At 36.6% G+C, this 17,445-nt stretch overlaps 1 protein-coding gene across 2 annotated transcripts in view; it reads left to right on the top strand.

Moving 5' to 3' along the window:
• The window catches only part of LOC144336138 (uncharacterized), a 410,554-nt gene that overhangs the window by 332,017 nt on the left and 61,092 nt on the right, over window positions 1–17,445 (top strand). The window contains exons 5-6 of one of the 2 annotated variants that reach the window (XM_077973777.1): window positions 6,011–6,078; window positions 13,353–15,828. The exons of the other annotated variant lie outside the window; for it this stretch is intronic. Of the exons in view, the coding sequence (XP_077829903.1) occupies window positions 6,011–6,078; window positions 13,353–13,368 (84 nt within the window). The 3' untranslated portion in view covers window positions 13,369–15,828. Of the gene's footprint in view, window positions 1–6,010; window positions 6,079–13,352; window positions 15,829–17,445 lie in introns of those variants that run through there. 2 annotated transcript variants of the gene reach the window in all.

The raw sequence follows: 17,445 nt of genomic DNA, 5'->3' as shown, positions 1-17,445 counted from the left end.
TATACCCTAACATTGAAAAAAAATGTTCAGATGATTTAGGGAAGAAGTGGTTTTGCTCTTTAATGAGGATATATTACTGCTTAGAAGCAGTTACAATTGGGCTGTTTTGCAGTAGTGTGATGCATTAGATGGGTTAATCCCCACACAATCAGCTTGTGTGGCACTGCTGGACTTTATTAGATTTGTGACTGTACCAAGCCAAGGGGTGGGGGGCAGCATTTCTTAGGAGAAGAGTAACAATAAAAGTTTTTTCTTCAGTTTTGTTTCATTCTGCTATCTCTGTTTTCATTCCATCTGAATTGCCTTTTTAAAAAATTGAGATAAAATTCCTTTAAGATAAAATTCACAATTTTAACCATCTTAAAGTATACAATTCAATGGGTTTTGATATATTCATAGTGTTGTTTAAACATTGCCAGGGATTCCAGAATATTTTCATCGCTCCAAAAAGAAGCCCTTATACCTGTTGAGCAGTCACGCCACATTCCTCCTTCCCTCCAGCCCTGGCAGTCACTAATCTACTTTCTGTCTGTGTGAGTTTACCTGTTTTGGATATTTGGTTTACATTGAATCATATATCTTTTTTTGGGGGGGCTTCTTTTACTTAGCATAGTGTTTTCAAGGTTCATCCATATTATAGCATGTATCAATCCTTCATTCCTTTATTTGGCTGAATAGTATTCTGTTGTATGGATATACCACATTTTGTTTATCCATTCATCTGTTGTTGGACCTTGGATTGTTTCTACTCTTATGAGTAATGCTGATATGAACATTCATGTTTTTGCTTGTCTTGGGTATACACCTAGAAATAGAACGGCTGGAATCATATGAAAATTCCATATGTAACTTTTTGAGGAACCTCCCAAACTCTTTTCCACAATTATTGCATCATTTTACATTTCCACTAGTAATGTATGAAGTTTTTCAATTTCTCTGTATCCTTGTCAACATTTGTTATTTAAAAATAAATTGTAAACATTGTATATTAGTCCATTTTCACACTCCCATAAAGAATTGCCCAAGACTGGGTAATTTATAAAGAAAAGAGGTTTAATTGACTCACAGTTCCGTATGGCTGAGCATGCCTCAGGAAACTTAGAATCTTAGCAGAAGGCGAAGGGGAAGCAAGGCAAATCTTATAGGGTGGCAGGCAAGCGAGTGAGAAGGGGGAAGTGCCAGATGCTTATCAAACAACCAGAACTCATGAGAACTCACTAAACATTAGAACAGCATGGAGAAACCTCCCCCATGATCCAGTTACCTCCCCTCAGGTCCCTCCCTGGACACATGAAGATTACAATTCAGATTACATTTCAAGATGAGATTTAGGTGGGGACACAGCCAAACCACATCTCATTGTGTTTTGTAATTTATTATTTTTAACCCTATATTCACATTTCAGTCTCCTATACCTTGATCTCACTTTTCTCCACTTATGTTGCCAGCCACATGAGGTCATTTGTATGAAAACCTACTTTAACCATGCCCTTTATTCATGGGTGGAATCATCACAGTCTTTTCCTAGTATATTTCATATGTCAATGGGAAATAATTGGTATATTAATTATCTATTGCTGCATGACAAGTTACTGAGAAACTTGCCAGCTGAAAACTACAAACATTTGTTCTCTACAGTGTCTGTGGGTAAAGAACTCACGCACAACTCTAGCTGAGGGTCTCTCTCAGCACTCATCTAGGTGTGGGTCAGGGCTTCAGTCTGCACTCAGGCTTCACTGGGGCAGGATGCTGCCCCGCTCACTTATGTGGTTGCAGATTTCAGTTTCTCACAGTGGTTGGACTGAGGGCGTCAGTTTCTCACTGGTTGCTGCTAGAGGTTCCCTCAGTTTCTTGCCATGTGGCCCTCTCTAGAGGGCAGTGCAGAAGATGATAGCTGCTTCAGAGTGAGCAAGAGAAAGACCAGGCAAGATGGAAGATACAATCCTTTTGTAATCTAATTTAAACTCAGAAGGATGATAACATCTCATCAATATTATCCTATTCTATTCAACAGTAAGTTGAATTACTTGATCCAGTCCATCTTCAAGGGGAAGAGATTATACAGGGCCTGGAATACCAGGATGTGGGGATTATCGAAGGCCATTTCAGAGGCTGCCTACTAGAATTTTTTAGGGAAAGGGACAAAGACTTTAGGCATGAACACACTCTCATTTTACAAATGTAAGTACTTTGACACAAAAATTTTTAGTGTTTATTTAAATATCGCTAAGGTATTTCTCCTTTTTTGCAACAAGATCTCTCTGTCACCCAGGCTGGAGTGCAGTGGCTCACTGGAGCCTGGAACTCCTGGGCTCAAGTGATCCTCTTAGCTCAGCCTCCCAAGTAGCTGAGACTACAGCCACATGCCACCATGCCTGGCTAATTTTTAAATTTTTGTGGAGATGGGATCTCACTATGTTGTCCAAGCTGATCTCAAACTCCTGGGCTCAAGCAATCCTCCAGCCTCAGACTTCCAAAGTGCAAGGATTATATGTATGATATCAGCCACTGGGCATGGCTGATACTTCTTAAAAATATATATATTCTCAAGGTTCTGATCACTTGGCAATGCAGAGAAATTTAGCAGAAAAGAAAAATTTGGAGTGAACCAGGAAACCTGATTGCTACTTCAAGACCTAATATTAACAAAAATTCATGATATGCTTATGCAAAGCTTGTAAACTCTTTGGACTAAAGTTTCATTATCTGTAAAATCAAGGGGTACTTCCTATCAGGAGCTTTTAATGTTGTTTGACTGCAACCCGTAATAAAAACAATGATTTTACACGGGGACCAATCTGCTACATACATATTTGGAACCAGTTCATAGATAATGGAAACAAAAGGTTCAGATAACTGAAATAAAAAATAGCAAAAAAGCAGTATTTACTTTTACAAAATACAAAACTTTCTGGTATTTTCCATGACATTCTATTTTATTGATATACTTTATTTAATTTTAAAAAATGGGTTGACCCAGTTAAGTGTTTTCATTACCTTCGAATGGATTTCAATCCTCAGTTTGAAAGCACTGTGATTTCTACAGCTGCTTCCAAAACTGCAAGACAACTCTAGGATTATTTGCTGTATCTGTGAAGATAATGAAAAGAGAAAGGTATACATTTCTCCTTTGCCTTAAGCACCATGTTGGCCAGTTAAGAATATATTAGCAAGCTGTCTGCCTCTCCGCTATTACCAACATGCGTGCGCATTACTTTGGTAAAGAGGTCACGGGTAGCTATTTCAGAAAGCTAATGACTGCATGGCACAAATAGCCCTTGGCTTTGCCTCAGGCTATCAACTCTCTCAAAAGTTCTTAATCCCCCCAAAATGACCTTTTTTTCCCTATTCTAGTAGGTTCAAGGGGTTATTGATTCTGTCACATATATGTTTTTGCTTTGTTCTCTGGTGCATTATATTTATTTATTCCTCATCCCTGTGGATGCATCACAGTTGGTGTGATGGGCAACGCCAAGTTCATCAGGAATATTCACTGAAAAGGAACGTTTCCTAGATGGGGGCCATATGTACGTTGCTTCTAAAATTTTTCACCAAATTATTCCTAATGCAAGAGCAGCACAAAATCTGTGACAACTCGCTGAACAAGTCAACTTTCATTGAAGATTTCTGCTTTAGCTTAGATATTCATGCAAATTCTGAACTCTATGATACGTGCTTGTTTTAATAGCTAATCAATGTTTTACATTATTTATGAGTCAATTTGTAATTGACTTTAACTTCCGTCACTTTTCAATCTCAGAATAAAATTTATGTTCCAGGAGGCTGCACCATGATTTTCCTTGGCTGAATGCAAAATACTCCAAGGAATTTTGAGAAGCATGAAACATGTTTTTTTTTTTTTTTTTTTTTCATATGATCCTCATAATCACCCCCATGAAATAGGTTTTATTGTTCATATTTAGCAGATGAGGATTAAGAATCTCCAGAAAGTTATATAATTTATAACAGCGTTAGAACTTAAAAGTAGCTCTGTATCTACAGCTCTTGCTTGCCTTATCATATCATAATGCCTTTAAACCTTCAGGAATTGAAGAATGCAGATAATTCTGAAATATTCACTGCAGAGAGTTAAAGGATCCTATATATATCCAATATAAATACTTTGCCTCCTGAGGGAGAATATACAAAAAGAATTAAGACACTTGCTCCTTCAAAGAAGGAACTTTAGTATACCTGAAGATCACTGTCTTCTAAAGTAAGGTTGAGGAGAAGTCTAGAAGACTATTATGAAGATGAAATATCTGAAGTCATAGGACATAAATCGTGTTATAGGAACTAGATTGCTGATAACAAAGATTTGATTCAGATGATGTTATGGCCAGGGACCATGAGTTTCCAGATTTCTTCTTTGTCAGTTTTCTCTACCCAAGCTGAGTTTCTCTGATTTGCTCCAAATCTAAGTGTAGAACCAGAGTGCATAAGAATCCTTATTTGCAAAAAAGTAAGATCAGCTTGGTGCGGTGGCTCATGCTTGTAGTCCCAGCACTTTGGGAGGCAAAGGCAGGCAAATCAACTGAGGTCAGAAGTTGGACACCAGCCTGGCCAACATGGTGAAACTTCCCTTCTCTACTAAAAATATAAAAATTAGCCAGGCGAGATTGTACCATTGCACTCCAGCCTGGGCAACAAAGTGAGACTCCGTCTCAAAAAAACAAAACAAAACAAAAAAAAACAAACACCCTCTGACTTTACTTACCTTTTCAACTGCTTGCAGCCCTCTCAGTGGTTGCAAGAAGGTATAGATATACCTGTTACATGAAGAAAGAAAGCTGGAAATGAAAGAGCAGAAAGAATGGATGCATGTGTTTTAAAGCATGTTATACTTCTAAACCATTATGAGATGAAATACTGAAATGGATGTCAAAGTGGACACTCTCAGTCTTAGAACTCTAATTCATATACCCCTATATTATCTAGTATTTTGTTAGCAGTTTTTCAGGATTTAGCTTTTGTCAACATACTAGATACATTTTCCCCTCTACAGACATTTTATATCCATAAAGATTTCTTAGCCCGATTTGTATCATCTACAAAATAATTACTGGTCCTAATTTCCTGAGAGCCAAATAATCACTGCCATATGTTTTTTGTTCTGGCATTCTCATAAAAAAATAGGATGCCTTTTTTTCCCCTGTAAAGGTCACCTTTCATACCACTTCTCAAACACCTTCTCCAAAAGAAGGATGATGCAAATATCTCATCTCATTTTTTCTTCCTCCTCCATTGTCTTCAGCATGTGACTTTTTTGACTTGGAAGTAAAATGGCTGCTGCCCTGCCAGGCATCCTTGAAAGAAATTCAACTGCTATGTTTTTATCATTTTGCACCTGAATGGTAGACATGATGCATGAAATAGCAGCCATCTTGCTACTATGAAGACAAAAGCTAAGAATAGAGGAGAATGGAGCAGAAACAGCAAAGAGCCTGGTCCTCGATGACATCATGGAGTTACTGTACCAGCTGTGACTGCCAACCCAAGATTTTTTTTGCATATAACTCTATAGATATCTAAGATTTTAAACTTAAAAACTATCCTTATATGTCCTTTACTAGTCACATTTCTCTTCCTTCTATCTACAAATAACCATTATCCTGACTTAAGATAATCATTCCCTTACTTTATAGCTTTAATACCCATATATTAGCCATGTTTTTTGTTGTAACTTCATAAATCAGAATTTTATTTTCTGTGGCTTGCATTGTTTTCTCCACATTATGCTTGAAAGATTGAGCCATGCGAACAAATACAGCATTTCATATAAATACAGGAGTTGGCTGGAATTTATTTTGTAATGTTGTATGTATTCCATATAGCATGTAGCTTTCATTTATTTCCATTTCTATACAACATTTTCTATAGCATGTGGTTGTAGTTCATTTATTTCCATTGTTGCACAGCATTCCATATAGCTGTACTTCATTTGTTTTCATTGCTGTACAGTATTCGTGTATTACATAGCTGTCCTTCAATTGTTTTCATTGCTTTGCAGGATTCCATTTGTGAGCATTCAACAGTTCCTTCAATGGACATTTGGTTTGTTGCCACATTGGAGCTATTGTGAGTGATGCTGCTAAAAAGGTTGTTGTACGTGTCTACTAGTGTTCCGTGTGCAAGTTTCCCTAGGGTATATACCTTGAAGTAGAATGCTGGGTCACAGGGATTGTGTGTTTTTTAGTTTATTAGAAAATGCCAAACTGTTTTCCCAAATGGCTATCTACTTAAGCTTCCTTCCATAATATATGAGAAGTCACATTGTTTCACATTATTTTATTCCTTTACTCCTCCATATCTACTTTTTATTTTACAATGAGTGTATACTTACTAACAGAAAAAATGTTTTCCTAATTTATTTTTTAAAAATTTATCCTTACAGAGAGAATAAACATTGTTATTTAAATATATACACATAATGAGTTTTTAATCCTTTGAAAATGATGCAATTGAGCTTACTGATGCTTAACTATGACTTTAAAATATACTTATGGCTCTTTGCTCACACCCCAAGTTAACTGATTGCTTTGTGTCTCTGATATAATGCACACATGAAGTACAGAGGTTTTACCAGGAAGTCCCTGATAAATAACTAGGACAAGGAAGAGGATGTGAATTCCATATCTGATTTGGGGATAGTAAGAAATTTACTTCTCCCTTTCTTTTCTGTAATAAAACTGCTATGTGGCAACTGTGGAGAATTCTTGAATTGTAAGATAAATGGCTGTGATTTTTATAGAGTGTTGGTATTTAAACAGTAGCATTAACTGCCTCAAGGCTTGAGAAAATAAAGGTCTTGTTCTCTCTGGAGAGCACTGTCTCATTTTGGAAAATTATCTATTTCTGAAATGTGCACTGCTTTCCAATGCTCTGGCTGGACTATGAGCTGCAGTGAGGATCCGGGAACTTTTATAGCAGCAAAAACAATTTGTTTCAGACAGGCACAACACAATTAGGAGAAACAATATTTTGCTTTGGAAAATATCTCCTTATGATGTAATCCACATGTGTTTATTTATAATATGAAATACAACTTTCCTTGAAATGTTCCCTTGATGCATTCAAAGTTTTAAAAACTTCTTTGACACACATCTATCCTCTAGATCAGGGGACTATATTTTTAAAAAAACACGTATTTTATCAGTTAAATTTTTATAACCCTCAATAAGTAAATACATATATACACCTATATATATATAAATACATTATTTACTTATATATACTATTGAACTAATATAATGAAATAGCATAAAACATACCTGAAATAGAAATTTCAAAACAGAAAAAAGCTGAAAAACATTAGGTTTTAAATTTTAGTTTTTTATTACTACAGGATGCTTTTGTATTCATAAAAATGTGTTAAAACTAGAGTAATGTAGTTGGACATGATTTTTTTCCAAACTAAAAAAAAAGCTCCTTTTAACACTTCATGATATAGTAACTTAAAGTCTGTTTCTGGGGCTACTTATGTTGGTAATAGAGTTTAAGAACAAAAAGTATGTTTTACAAATATACATAGATCTAAATAGTTTGTCTACTAAATAATAAAACGTATTTTTATCTCTTACCCTCATTTTTGTAAAGCATTTGTTAAAAATAGAGTGACAAGTGTCCATTTATTCTAATTAAACCCAGTATGTGCTATATTTTAATAATTTAAACTGATACTCATTCTCTATTGAGATTCTATTTGGAAGCTGTTAAAACAGGTTAGAGAGGCCTATTTCTGAGTTTTTCAAGTGTTTAAATAAGATTTTCTGTGAGACCTTTTAGTATCATTTTCAATAACAAAATCCCATAAATATGGAAACATTTTTAAACATCAATTTTTGAAATACTTACACCATGAATCTCCTTTAAATAAAAGGACTTTGTGACTTACTGTTTAAATATTATTTTTACCTTGAAAGTACAGATTAGGTAGATTAACTTTTTTTTTTTTTTTTTTTTCATCCCAAAAACATTTTCTGGGCTGGGTGCTGTGGCTTACACCTGTAATCTCAGCACTGTGGGATGCCAAAGCAAGAGGACTGCTTGGGCCCAGGAGCTCCAAACCAACCTGGGCAACATAGTAGGGCTCTCTCTCTACAAAAAGTTTTAAAAAATTAGCCACATATGGTGACCTGTGCCTGTAGCCCCAGCTTCTTGGGACGCTGAGGCAGGAGGATTGCTTGAGCCAGGAGGTTGAGGCTGCAGTGAGCCATGATCACTCTGCAGTACTCCAGGCTGGGTGACAGTGAGATCCTGTCTCAAGAAATAATTCTGGGTAATATATTGCTGATTACTACTTTTCGTCACATTAAAGGTTGGCAAAACTGACACTTTTGCCTTTTGTAAAGTAAAAATACACAAATTATTCTTTGATACATCTTTTAAATATTTTACAATGAAATACCCAGTGATTCTGTGTGCTTTAAAAGAGGCATATGTTCATTCCCCATGCAATTAAATATTTTAAGTATTTCTCCATGTTTAACAATAAACCCTCTTTGGTGATACAAAGCTGGGGCAACCCCTAAAGATAGGGTCCCTCTCTTGCCCAGCTTGAAGGTTCCTCATTTATATTGTATTACAGGTGATCAGAGTTGTGCAGCAGGTGATCTAGCTGGCATCTTGTAGCATTTTGTGCACTTTGCTTCTGGTTTCAATTACTTGCTGCAGTAACGTGCCTCAGAATGAGGCAGCGGATGCATTTCACAAGCTGGAGTATCTCTGAGCTCTGAATGCAGATTCCCATCTCCATTCCAGTCACAGGCATATATATTCTATGAATGGTTACATTCAGACCAAACAACCATCCTCAGTGGCTCACAAAAAAAGTAGTTGTTCGTATATTTCATTACTGAAACAGCATACAGCAAATACCATAGACCGAAACATAGCATAATCCATAGCTTCATCCAGAAAAACAAATCTCCCACAATGTGTGATTTGTGGTTTGTTTCTTTTCATCTCCAGCAATATTTTCTGTTTTCCAGCAGTATATGTTGAAAAACAAATGGTTTTAGATCATCTCTCTATTATTTTTAGCCCATTATTGCGGTCCACTCTACTATCTATGGCAGGAAGGAGACTTTCTTCATTGGTATGTGGAATTCGGTTTTCACAATGAAGTGAAAGAACCTTAAAAGAGACTTCAAACAGTTGCCATAGATTTAATAGAGTAATTTGATAAAATACTGCAGTGACGATGACATGACTTTTTCCCTTAAAATTGTCATGGTCTGTTTTTATATCCTGGCTGTTCATTTTTTAATATTTTTATTAGTATGATGGTTTTATACTATCATTACTATTTTAAAGCCAAGAATACATGTTGAATGAGATTAACTTATCAAGTGTGAGTATACACACACATATTCCAAATAGTCTTCTTGATTACTTTGACTTATCCGATGGTCATTCCTTCTAAGAGGGCAATGTAGTCCAATGGAGATCTCAGATAAGGAGGGGGAGATGTCAGCTCTGTGATCTTATTATTTACTTGAGCATGAGTGATTAATTTTAGTTGCTATTGGTAGTTCCTTTGCAAGAATATTTAAAGACACCTGTCTATTTTGAGCGGGTCGGCTTCCTTTAGTTTCATCAAAATTAAGTGATATAATTATGAATTGATTTAACTTGGCCCAGCAAGCTGCAATCACTTGTAATTATTCAAAGAGGAGATATGATGAAGATATCACTGTTAACTCTCTGTGTTTAAAAAAAAAAAAAGCAAAACTCTACATTTTCTTTGTTTTGCCTTAACGACTGTGTATCTCTAGTTCATATTTCACTTTCAGCCACTAATTCACCAGGTCTTTACATTATTTTCAGAATCCTGAAGATACAGTATCACTCTCCTAGTGTGTTTTTAACTTAGCCTTTCTTTTCAAGGAATTTACAGACATACCCTTTGTAATCTTAGAATTTTTACGGTTGCTTATACATCTATTTCTCTATTTTTAGGATACTTACCCTGATTATATATCATAGTTAATGCCTATTATACAAAAATTGGAAGACTAAAGTATAAAGAAGGAAATTTAAAAGGCCCATTATCTAACCACACAGAGAGAAACCGACTTTTTGTCAATGCACACAACGAATACACATTTGTCACTATATATTATAATATGTTTATATTTAAATGAGATGTGTGTGTACTGTTTTGTAACTGTTTCCCTCTTCTTAAAATATTGTATACATCTAATAATTTCTGTGGGTTGTTTTCTCCAGGAGGCTGTACCCACTTACACAATTTTTAGGTGACTGCAGTCTTGCTGACAAGTCACTAGGCTCCACAAGAGTCTAGCTTAATTTTGTGGCTAGGCCATAATTTACAGAAAGTCATGCAGGGGATATGTCATGCCAAATTAACTGTGGTTTCTTTTTGATTAAACATGAGACAGGAAACATTATAATGATCTTTGGACATTCTTACAATATGGGGCTACCCACTTATGATTATGAAAGGTCTTGAAACTCAGAAAAATATTTTTAATTTGGATAACTTGGGTGAAATGTGGTTGACATTTTGGGGCAAGCAGGCTGTGTGATTCCTCCTCAGCTTCCTCAACAAAGTTTTGGAGTCATTTCACAAAAAAAGTCTTGGCATGACATTAGACAAAGCTCTGCATGCCTTAGTAAATGACAACAAGTACTGATTTGAAGGAAGACCATTTAGTGACATGTGTAATGACAAGAAATGAACTAATGGTCGCAGTGCTGGAGCAGTTCCAGTGATTGATAAATTGATGTCAGGCTGTCCCAAAGATCTGATTTTCAGATTGGAAAATTTACCTTCATGATGCATGCAAAACATATCTCTATTACCAAATCCAACTCGTTTATGAAAGGACTAGAGATATCTGGTGTGATAAGGCACTGTCTTACTATGGGAATTGAGTTAAATGAGAGTAGAATGTGGAAACAGCAGTTAAAGGGGAATCCTCTCTCAATGACTAACTTTACTTTTTTTTTTATAATCACTCACTATATAAAACTACATTTTTCTACTGGCAAAATAGATATCCTAGTATTTTCCAATTAGAAACATACACAGGAGCTAAAACAATTACTGACATTAAAATTTCAGGTAAATACAGAGGGCCATTTAATTGCTAATGATATGCTTTATGTTTTGAATATGTAATTTTTGATGACATGGCATGAAACAACTGTAGTATCCTCCAGGATGGTAATTTGAGGGCAGAAATAAAGAATAACATGCCTCATTTAACTTATTGGAGAATTTGAGCTACATTAGGTTTATATTACCTTATAGTGTGACTTAGTATGCCAAAGAACCCAAAGCAATTTACAAAAACCAAATTCTTCTCAATTCTGGTTGACCTGTCCTGTTCTCATAAACTGGTCACTTAAAATGGTCTACCGTAGAAAGCTTAGATGTTTAACATTGACAGCTGATGCTAAAGTGTCATAAAACTTAGTTTAAGCATCTGTATCCAAAGTCAACTTACTCAAATAAAACGTATGTATACAATATTTTGTAATATATGTTAATATAAATATTTACCTTCTCACACCAGTCAAAATGGCAATTAGTAAAAAGTCAAAAAAATAACAGGTGCCAGCGAGGTTGTAGAGGAAAAGGAACACTTTTACACTATTCGTAGGAGTTCATTGCAGCACTGTTCACAATAGCAAAGACATGGAATCAACCTGAACGCCCATCACTGATAGACTGGATAAAGAAAAAGAGGTAAATGTACACCATGGATTACTGTGAAATCATAAAAAGGAATGAGATCATGTCTTTTGCAGGGACATGGATGGAGCTGGAGGCCATTACCCTTAGCAAACTAACGCAGGAACAGCAAACCAAATGCTGCATGTTCTCACTTGTAAGTGGGAGCTAAGTGATGAGAACACATGGACACATGGCAGTTGGAACAACACACACTGGGGCCTATCAGGGTGGGGGGATGGGAGGACAGAGAGGATCAGGAAGCATAGCTAGTGGATGCCAGGCTTAATCCCTCGGTGATGGGATGATCGGTGATGATCGGTGCAATAAGCCACCATGGCACACGTTTACCTATGTAACAAACCTGCACATTCTACACATGTTCCATTGAACTTAAAAGTTGGAAATAAAATTACACGTGTTATATATTTTAAAAGAATAACATGACACATATATAAAAAACATATTCAATGACCACTTATAGTAATAACTATCTTTGCCTTATTAACATTGCCAGAAAATGATTGTTAATAAAAACTTGAAAGATGAAGATGTCTAAATTTGATAAGGAAGTGAAATTTATTAAGATTATGGAGAAGAGAAATACTGTTAACTTCTCCCCAAAAGGGAATTCCATGTAAAACAGCTCTCTCTTCTTCCTTTTATCCGTTTTTAAAACTCGGAGTAAGGACAGACATTCCCACTTTCCACTCTACCAAAATTTCTGCACCAGAGTGAGGGTCCATAATGAAATTTACCAAACTAGAAGGGTGTTCATTCAGAGTGGCATCTCTAATGTATTTCCTCTGAATTTCTCTGTATAATAACAGTGAACTTTTCATAGCAGTAAAATGTATTTGATATTGAATTAAGAAGGGATATCCTCACAAAGTCACTACCTTTTCCCTCTCTCTTCCCTAGGCTTCTGTCAGCACTGATTCCCTGTCCCTTATTTAAATACTTTACATAAGCAATTACCTCGCAAGAGTAAGTTAAAACATTGCCCATGTTGGCAGGTCCACATGCTTGAAGTACAGATGTGGCAAAGATGGAGAAAATTTCCAGATTCTTTGCATTGAAAGTGTGTATGTGCCTGTAAGGGGTGTTTTAATGATCAGGTGGAGCCAAATGGATGATTAACAACAGACAGAAACTAATCTGTTTTCTAAGGGGTAGTCACTGCTAATACTAGGTTTTCGTGCAAGTTTGGGGCAATGGCTAATGGCTTGTAACAATCTGAGAAAGATTGAGCACCGAATCAGGAAAGATTATGCAAATATAGCCCTTGTTGATAGCAAAAGCAGGGTTATCTGGGCAGAGAGACATGTTAAAATTAAGAAATTGGTTAAACGATGTAAAACCCTCCTTATTATCCTTGATTTGATTATACAGAAGTATCTCCGTTGCTCTTTATTGTTTGGTGTTGGTTGATTATTTCTGGTGGTTTTCGAAGAACTCTGGAGCCCTGTGTGTTGGTGGGCAAAGACAAAGCAGAAACAACATGTGGAGAAAGAGCATGGAAGAAGTATCACAGAAATCAGACTACCAAGTTAGGGAATTGGGAGAAAGGAACTTGGGACACAGCAGTAAAAGGAAACTTCTGATTTCTTTTTCCGGAACCCTTGCAGATCCTTCTATGTTTTTTTTTCAGTGTCTCCAACTGCTGACATTTTGGAAACCAAAGCCAAAAGCAATACATCAAATCAGCAGCTCCAGGCAGAGGACTGTTTCAAACCAAAATGATGTTTTAATCTTGAATCAAGTAAGAACGGCATGTTGTGAATGTTTCTAGGGAGTAAATTTACTAGAGCTGTAAGATTGGCCCAACCTAGGTATTTTATAGGGATTTGGTTTCATTTTAGTCCCTGGTCAAAACAAAACAGCATTGTATGCAATTTATAAACCAAAATGAAGCATAACACAGTGTAGACATTCATCATAAGTTCTTTTATTAAAACTCCTAAAGTTTAGTCCAGATCTGTAATCAGATCCTACATGTAGAGTATGCCATTACATTGAGGAAGTGAAAGTAAAAGGTTTTAGAAACAAAAAACCAAGGAGGGCAAAGGGGAGTGCTATGATTTTTCTTTCCATGAAAAACATGTAGTACTGTGGAACTGATTTCAGCTGAAAACTGGGGGAAAGCATTGCTAGGATGGTTCTGTTTGTCTTGAGTCCTTCAACCTTCCCACTCATGCAGAGGTGGATATTTCCCTAGGTTCCTCTTCTCTCTCCTGTATCACCAGAGGTGACCCCTCTGTAGGCATTTCCTAGCAGTTAATGATTGGCTAGTTTAAGGGCCCTGGGTTTTGCCTCTGGCCCTTAACCCACATCTCGTTAACTGGCAGGATGTATTTCCTTTCTGTTATTTACTTTTACATATTCTTAATAGAACAGAAGGTACCTTGGCTGATGCAGACAACGTTACCCTTTCAGCGTCTCATTTGTAAATAACCCTGTTCTGAGTAATAGGAAGTGATCCAGCTGGTTGTAAAAAGACACAGGTTTAATGGGCAATTCCTGGTGGACTAATGGTTTTGCTGGGGGAAAAAAAAATCGCACTTGCAGGACACATTGCTCCAGCGTTGGTTCTGAACATAATGAGCCTGCATTCAGACAGAGATGCACACACACCTCTCTGGGAGTTATAAACCTTGAAATATACAGGAGGAAAAAATATTAAAACATATCTAGCTCATTTTTCTCCCTAGAGACAAACATTATTCTGTCTGAACATCATTCTTTCCTCAGGTTCAATAATTTCCAGGTGCAAGATACAGCCACTTTTACATACAATGTATTGCCCCTTTAAATTTTTACACCAGGTCCATACAACTTATGTATGTACTGCAGTAATACAGCCACTGTTGCCTTCTGTGGTCATTAGAGCTCTGCCTTTTCCTGATACTTGAATGGTATCTGATATGGTAGTTCATGGCATTTAGTTCATCAAAATTTGGTACCTGTTTAACTTGATGGCCTAGTATTTTATGCTTACTTACTGCAACTGAACGAACATTTCTGGGGTACTCACCACAGTGCTAGATTTATTCCATATATGTCTAATACCTACTGAAGCCAGGCACCATGTCTGCTGCACTGTTTTATCCCCTGGACACAGTGCAGTGCCTGGTGTTGGCTACTATCCCACAGTAGCTAAGGGTCTGTGTTCTATTTCAGCACGGCAGAATCTCTAGCTCAGTGACTTGGGCAAGTTAGTTGACCTTTCTTTGCCTCAGTTTCCTCATGTAAATTTTGGAAAATAACAGTGTCGACATCAAGATTAATAGTAGTATTAGTACTCTACTGAAATAACCTATGTTAAGTGCCCAGTGTATTCACTGGCTTATAGTTAGCATCACAAATGTTAAATATATTATCATTTATAGTGGTGCTTAATGTATTAGGGTCTCTAGAGGAACAGAATCAATAGGACATGTGTGATGAGAGAGAGAGAGAGAGAGAGAGAGAGAGAGGGAGAAATATTGATTTTAAATAATTGGTACATGGAATTGTAGAAGCTTGCTGAGGCCTAAATCTGATGGGGTAGGACAGCAGGCTGGAAACTCAGGGAAGAGATGCACTTCAAGTCCAAAGACAGTCTGCTGTCAAAATCCCTTGTTCCTTAGGGGAGGTCAGTCTTTGTTCTATTAAGGTCTTCAACTGATTGGTTGAAAGCCACTCACATTACGGAGGGTAATCTTCCTTACTCGAAGTCCACAGTTCTGAAGTCTAGAAGTCCAAAATCAAGATGTCAGCAGGGTTAGTTCCTTTTGAGGCTGTGAGAGAAGGATCTGCTCTGGGCCTTTCTCTTTAGCTTGTAGGTGTTAATATGCTTGTTATGCCTCTTCACATCTTCTTCCCTCTATATGTATCTGTGTCCAAGTTTCCCCTTTTTATGAAGACTCCAGTCATGTTAGATCAAGCCCATCCTAATGGCCTCACTTAAATTTGATTACTTCTGTAAAGATCCTGTCTCCAAATAAGGTCACATTTTGGGGCACTGGGGTTTAGGATTTCATTATTTGAATTTTGAATGGATGTGATTCAATAGATGATAGTTCTGTATTAAAAATTGTCTCCTTTTAAAATGATATTATGTGGCTAGAATAAATTGGCATTATACTTGACCCCTAAGAACTCAGTGTTATATTTGAATAAATATACAAAGCAAACAATTCCTTAAAATGTAAAAAAAGTGAAAAAACCTTAAAGTTAATATAAATAATATAAAACAAGTATATCTGATGGCAGTGAAGTTTATAAGCATGAAGGATAATTATGCTGAAAGTTTTCGATTAGAAAAAGCTACAGTTATCTTTAAAGAAGATTATAGATATGCTGATATTTTAAGTAGGGCTAAAAATTATAACCACAGTTCTGTTTCTAATTCACTCTGTCATTTTGAAATGAAATGGTCATCTATAAAACATTTCATATGGGCATACATTCTATGATTTTTGGTAGACTTTAAAGAGCTTTTATACCTGAGTAAAAGTCACTGATACGAAAGGTTGCCTGGAGTCTCATATTGTGAAACAGGTTGGAATTAAGCCAAAGAACATCCTGCCCAGACAGGGTGTAAGTGCTCCATATGAAGCAAAGAACAAAAATGAGGGCAGGATGGAGATTGGGAGAAGACTAATCAGTGCTTACAAGAGGCAAAAAAATTGATTTCGTGACTCTCTGGAGATCGCTTAAAAAATCAACTTAGATTCTAAAGAGGTAGTGGCCTTATCACATGCAGTACACAGTTTTATGCTGTGGTTTTACACTGTTTATATGAGTGTGTTGCTTCATTGATTTATAAGACTGTGCTAAGATTATGATGACACTGGGGGAATATCATACGTGCCACTCACTTTGATTTAGACCTGTGTTAATGGCCTTTTCAAGAAAATATACTGAATGTTATGGGACTTGGGGGAGTCTTTGTCTTGTCCTTTTTTGGGGGGTGTTCCTATTGGCTCACCTAATTGTCATTCAAGAATGAATTTTCTACTCCTAGTTTTACCCTTTTTGCCAAAAACATTATTCTTTATATCTTTAAAGTGTTCCATTGTAAAGGCTTAAAATGATAGGTGTAAGCACCACCTTGGAGCAACATAGAGCTATTTGTATCTACCTGCAACTGAGCTCCAGTATTTTTGAAATATAAATAAAAATATTTTAGATCAAACACAAAGCAGCATCCAAATTCCTGCACATTTCATACTTGTATCTAATCATCTGCTGGTGCACAGTTATACTTCCATGGAGTTTCAGGACTTTCCCAGATCCGACCTTGTCTGGTCCCTTTCTATGCCTTTAAGATTTCCCTTTCTCCTCTATGGGATTGATAAGCGTTATCTGTAAAAAGGATGCTGTAGTGTATAAGTGGTATTGAGACCTTCAGAGATTTCCTCTTTAATGCTATACCTTGTTCCATCTTGGCTTTTCTATTGGTCGACCACTCTATATCTGTGTGGCATACCTTTCTCTTGCTTGAAAGACTGATAAACTGCCTGATGCCTTACTCTGGAACCAAGGACTCTCTTCTCTGAAGCCTAATCTTGCCCTTTTCTCTCAAACAGAATCTTTTTGAATCATAGAACAAGAAAGAAGCTTGTTTGGTTCAGCCCTAGAGCCTATGACATTCGTGTGCCCCTTGTGATCCAAGTTTCTATCAGGCGTTGCCTGGCACTAAGTTTGGGCAGTCCTGGCCAAACACAGTAAATTACTTTTCCATTTCTCCATAGGAAGCA

The sequence above is a fragment of the Macaca mulatta genome, chromosome 17, assembly GCF_049350105.2.
Source record: "Macaca mulatta isolate MMU2019108-1 chromosome 17, T2T-MMU8v2.0, whole genome shotgun sequence".
NCBI lineage: Eukaryota > Metazoa > Chordata > Mammalia > Primates > Cercopithecidae > Macaca > Macaca mulatta.
This window is presented reverse-complemented; position numbering and strand designations above follow the sequence as displayed.